The sequence below is a fragment of the Melanaphis sacchari genome, unplaced genomic scaffold, assembly GCF_002803265.2.
Source record: "Melanaphis sacchari strain LSU unplaced genomic scaffold, SCAv2.0 Contig1432_pilon_pilon, whole genome shotgun sequence".
Classification (NCBI taxonomy): Eukaryota; Metazoa; Arthropoda; class Insecta; order Hemiptera; family Aphididae; genus Melanaphis; species Melanaphis sacchari.
This window is the reverse complement of record NW_020270608.1, coordinates 2,245-7,357: the sequence shown is the minus strand read 5'-3', so window position 1 is coordinate 7,357 and position 5,113 is coordinate 2,245. Positions and strand designations below refer to the sequence as shown.

Sequence of the window (5,113 nt, the reverse complement as noted above, 5' to 3'; positions counted from 1 at the left end):
TATTGGGTACAGCCATTGTTCGTGTTCTAGATGCGCGTGGAAATTATCATATGGTGCGCGTATTATTGGACAGTGGGTCTCAAGTATCAGCAATTACTACGGATTGTGTAGCTCGCATAGGATTGGCCCGACGTAAATGTGAAAGTGAAATAGTTGGTCTATCTCAAAGTCCGGTTACCCAAGTTAGAGGTAGTACGTCTTGTTCGTTCATACCACACCATATGTCGAACCCAAAATTTAATTGCCACGAGTTAATAATACTTCCCAAGTTGACGTCTGTGTTGCCGTCTACGCCACTACCGCCAGAGATACGCACACGATATCAACATTTAGTATTGGCCGATCCCCAGTTCGACACTCCGTCTCAGATCGACATGCTACTTGGAGGGGATTTATATCCGTTTCTTATCCGTTCTGAGTCGATAGTAAAACACACTGCCGGTTTTCCTTCAGCCATGGACAGCCATCTGGGATGGATTATAATGGGATTAGTGAACCCTCTTAGTAGGGCTTCCGCCCCGCGTACATCATTGTTGCTTACGTCTAGTCCGTCGATAGACACTTTATTACATCGTTTTTGGTCAATTGAAGAACCCGGCGTTCCCGCAGTTCCTACCACGGAAGATGAGTTGTGTGAAAGGTGGTTTACCAAATCTACATCACGAGATGCAGATGGGCGTTTTTGTGTTGCCTTACCGTTTCGACACCACGTTTTCACTAATGACGATGGTATTCAGATATCCCCTCCCAAGGCCGGAATTAGTTCGTCATCATGTCAACTCGGAGAATCCCGATCTTTAGCTTTGAAACGTCTTCTGAATTTGGAAAATCGCCTCCAAAAAGACAAATTGTTGTATGAGTCATATCGATCTTTCATGAATGACTACCTGGCGTTAGGACACATGAAGGTTGCCACCCGACCTGGTAAATATTATATACCTCACCACGCGGTAGTGAAGCGGGATGGCGATAAGTCAAAATTACGAGTCGTTTTCGACGCGTCAGCAAAGTCGTCGTCAGGGGTCTCTCTCAATGATATTCTTTGTGTCGGGCCGAAATTACAAAATGACATAAGTGAACTCTTACTCACATGCCGGTTATACAAATATATTTTCATTGCTGACATTGTTAAAATGTACCGTCAGATCAAGGTCCGCGATGAAGACTGCGTGTTCCAACATATCCTTTGGCGACATTCCCCGGAACAGGAGATCCAGGAGTACGAGTTATTGACAGTTACATATGGTTTGAGTTCCGCTCCATTCTTGGCCATACGTGTCTTACATGCTTTAGATGCCTGCGCGGAACCACTATTTCCCGCCGCTAAGGGCGTCTTAACTAATCATACTTACGTCGACGACATTGTGGTAGGACGTAATACGGAAGCGGAATTGAGTCAGGTGCAAAATCATACAATAGGACTACTTCGTTCAGCTGGTTGTAGCTTGAAAAAGTGGTGTAGCAATAACTCCAGGGTTCTGGACTGCATTCCGTCTGAAGATCGAGCTAACTGTCCTTCCTTCGAACCTAAAGATGAGTCATCATTGAAAGTACTAGGTCTACATTGGGACCCCGTTACCGATACCTTTGGTTATCACACGAATGTCGAGGACACGCCCAATACAAAACGAGGGGTATTATCTGCCATTGCTAGATTATTCGACCCCATTGGTGCTCTCGGTCCGATGTTATTGTGGGCGAAATCATTCATGCAACAACTTTGGCAGACACAATTAGAGTGGGACTCTCCGCTTCCCCTACATCTACAGACAGCTTGGCGTCATTTCTTGGCAGAGTTACCGTCGTTGGGCAACATAGTAATCGCCCGCCATATTGACACCAGAGGATTTAAGGATGTCCAATTATTAGGGTTTGCCGACGCCTCGCAAAAGGGTTATGCTGCCACGGTATACCTCCGCGTTGTGGATAGGACGGACAAGGTGTCCATCTCCCTTGTGACATGCAAGACCAAGGTCGCCCCTTTGAAAGGCAGTGAAAAGGACGAATCTCTCACCATACCTAGGTTAGAGTTATGTGCAGCCCTCTTATTGGCTCAATTGTTACACCGGCTCCACCTGAAGATCACGTCCATTGTTCCGGTGTCAAGAGTGCGTGCTTGGACAGATTCGTCCATAGTGCTGTCATGGCTCACTACCGACCAAAAGTTTTTTAAGATTTTTGTTACCAACCGAGTAGCCAAGATCCGTTCCCTACTCCCAGAGTGCGATTGGTCCCATGTGTCTACTATTGATAACCCTGCTGACCCTTCATCACGTGGATTATTGCCTGACGACCTCGTAACATGTAGCTTGCATTGGAAAGGTCCACCGTTCATACATTTTCCGGAAGAGAGTTGGCCAGGGCCACTCATCCAATCGCTCAGTCCTCAACATTTACCTGAAGTGAAAACTACGTCCGCGTGCGTGTTGGTTGTTCGTGAAGCGCCGAACTTTGATAACTTTTTACTTAGATTTTCATCGTGGTCTCGTCTTCAACGAGCATTGGCATATTCTTTGCGCTTCATAGATCGAGTAATTCTCAAGCGCCCTACCGACGCCGACTGTCTCACGCCAGATGAATTGCAGCGTGCTATGCGACTTGCCGTCCGAGTCACTCAGCGAACGCATTTTCAAGAGCTCCTGAAACAACTGGCCAAACCAAGCCACATCGTAACCCCTCCTACTATGGCTCAACTAGCCCCTTTTCTGGATCATAATGGTTTAATTCGAGTAGGCGGGCGGCTGCAGCGTTCAATGTTGAGTGATGATGCGAAACACCCGTATCTACTTCCGAAGGAATCTCATGTCACGTCACTGCTGATCACCGCATTTCATCGAAGACTCTTACACGCAGGACCGAAACTCATCATCGCGATGCTACGTCAAGAATTTTGGATTGTGTCATGCCGGGAGGCCGTTCGTCGTGTAATTTTTAAGTGCGTCACGTGCACAAGGCACAAAGCACTACATCCAACACCCCGTATGGGTATCCTGCCTGAAGCTCGCGTCCATTCAGTTCGTGCGTTTTCTAGTGTGGGCACGGATTACGGAGGACCATACCTCATCAAGGAGTGTAAGAGGCGAAACACGAAAACCACTAAAGTCTACATTGCGCTATTTGTTTGTATGGCTACCAAAGCCATACATGTTGAAATTGTTTCCGATTTGACAGCCGACGCGTTTCTCGCCGCTCTAGATCGATTTGTCGCCCGCCGCGGTGTACCAGCACATATGTATTCAGATTGTGGCACAAACTATGTTGGTGCTGCTAGACAGTTAAAACAGATATTTCGGGATAAAACCGTCCAAGCCCAGGTGTCCGCTCATGTCGTTTGTGACTGGCATTTTAACCCACCTGCCACGCCGCATTTTGGTGGCCTCTGGGAGGCGGGCATCAAAAGCGTGAAATTCCACTTGAAACGAGTGATTGGCACTCAAGTGCTTACCTACGAAGAGCTCGAGACATTGTGTGTTCGAATTGAGGGAATTCTGAACTCACGCCCCCTCACTCCAGCGTCGATGGACCCACATGATCACACTGCCTTGACCCCTGGACATTTCCTCATCGGACAACCAATCATGGAAATACCAGAAGTAAACCTCAGCGAGGTTCCGATGAATCGACTGACACGTTGGCAGCTTCTTCGACAAATGCATCAGTCGTTCTGGAAGCGATGGTCACGGGAGTACTTGAATACACTACAGGGGCGTCAGAAATGGACTACTATCCAGGATAACCTTAAGGTAGGTGATCTTGTCATTGTGGATGCTCCAAATCAGCCTCCTTCCGTGTGGCGGAGGGGACGTATTACAGCTGTTCATCCAGGTCCAGACCAAATCGTCCGCGTAGTTACCATCATCACACAAGATGGGGAGATGAAGCGACCGGTGGTCAAAGTTGTTAAACTGCCAACAGATAAGTAGACTGTCCCGGCATCCTCTCGTTCATCCTCCATCCTTTTTTAAATTTGTATATGTATCGCTGTACCATTCAATGTATTTTTATATTTGTATTTTTTTTTTTTTTTTTATTTTTTTTTGTGCATTAGTCACATTTGTTTTATGCTAATTATGTCATCTATGTACTTATGTATCATTAGCTCCGTATGTTTTGTAATGTGTACGATCTGAACCTCAACGTGCAGATTCATGTCAGATGGTTTCTTGAAAGACGCCCTGGTCTTCCAACCCGGGGAGAAAATGTTGGGTACAGATCACCGGTACGAGCGTTTGGCCGCGGGGTGTGCTGCGGTCACTCTTGTAGTGCCTTTTGTATCCGGTAGGCGCGTGTCGTCGCAACCGTTCTCTCCCGCGTGGTTTCGCGTCGTCCCCCGTCTTGTCCTCAAAAAAATGTCTCCGCTCCACGGTCTGGTGCCCCGTCACCGGTTTCTTGTTCGCCATTTTTTAAAGTTTTGGCAATGTTGTTATATATCCGAGTGAACTTGCGCCCCGCGTTCATGTACGTAACGTGTGTTTTGGCCCGTTAGCCTCTCGGCATATCACCGTGCTGTCGTTAGTCAACCGTGTTGACCTTTTACCGTGAACCCCTCGTGTTCACCGACTCATCGCCCTCGGGGACCGGAGTTGTTCCTGCGATTCGAGTCACGGCCGCCCGTGTCAGAGTTAAAGTTTTATTGCGTGTCCGCCGTCCGTCTAATCTTTACCGTGCGAAGCCGAGCCCCGCTCGTTCACGCGCCCACGTGTTTCGTCAGCCGTCCTTGTTACGCAGATACGTACGTGGTGTATTCGACGTTTCGTCGAATTCAACGGTAGTGCGAGTGACGTCATCACCGCCGGAGTCTCATCGTCGTGCCAGACCAGCTGCTGCAGAAGCCCAGCGGCATCGTCGTGTTATCATCGACCCATCCGGTTACCAGGTCGTACACACGGTATTATATTGTTATCATTTGTTTTTGTTTTGTAAACTCGTCACTTCGACATTATTATTATTATTATTATAATTATTCCTTTTATTTCGTCTCCGACGTATTGTAAATATATTATTATTCTTCGATGTATTGATCTTCCGATCGTATTTTGGTCGCGTATTGTTATTATCATCTACTGACCTTAGTTTTAAGTAGTACTTTGTTGGTATACACGATGCAATAAAT

General features: G+C 47.1%; 1 protein-coding gene across 1 annotated transcript; it reads left to right on the top strand.

Moving 5' to 3' along the window:
* Window positions 1-7: 7 nt before the first annotated feature.
* LOC112591766 lies at window positions 8-4,889 on the top strand. The gene has a single exon (XM_025335685.1). The coding sequence runs from the start codon at window positions 51-53 to the stop codon at window positions 3,921-3,923; it is 3,873 nt and encodes a 1,290-aa protein (XP_025191470.1). The 5' UTR covers window positions 8-50; the 3' UTR covers window positions 3,924-4,889.
* Window positions 4,890-5,113: the final 224 nt, after the last annotated feature.

Coding starts and splice junctions, on each gene's coding strand:
- LOC112591766 (XM_025335685.1), top strand. CDS start 51: ATGGTGCGCGTATTATTGGACAGTGGGTCTCAAGTATCAGCAATTACT.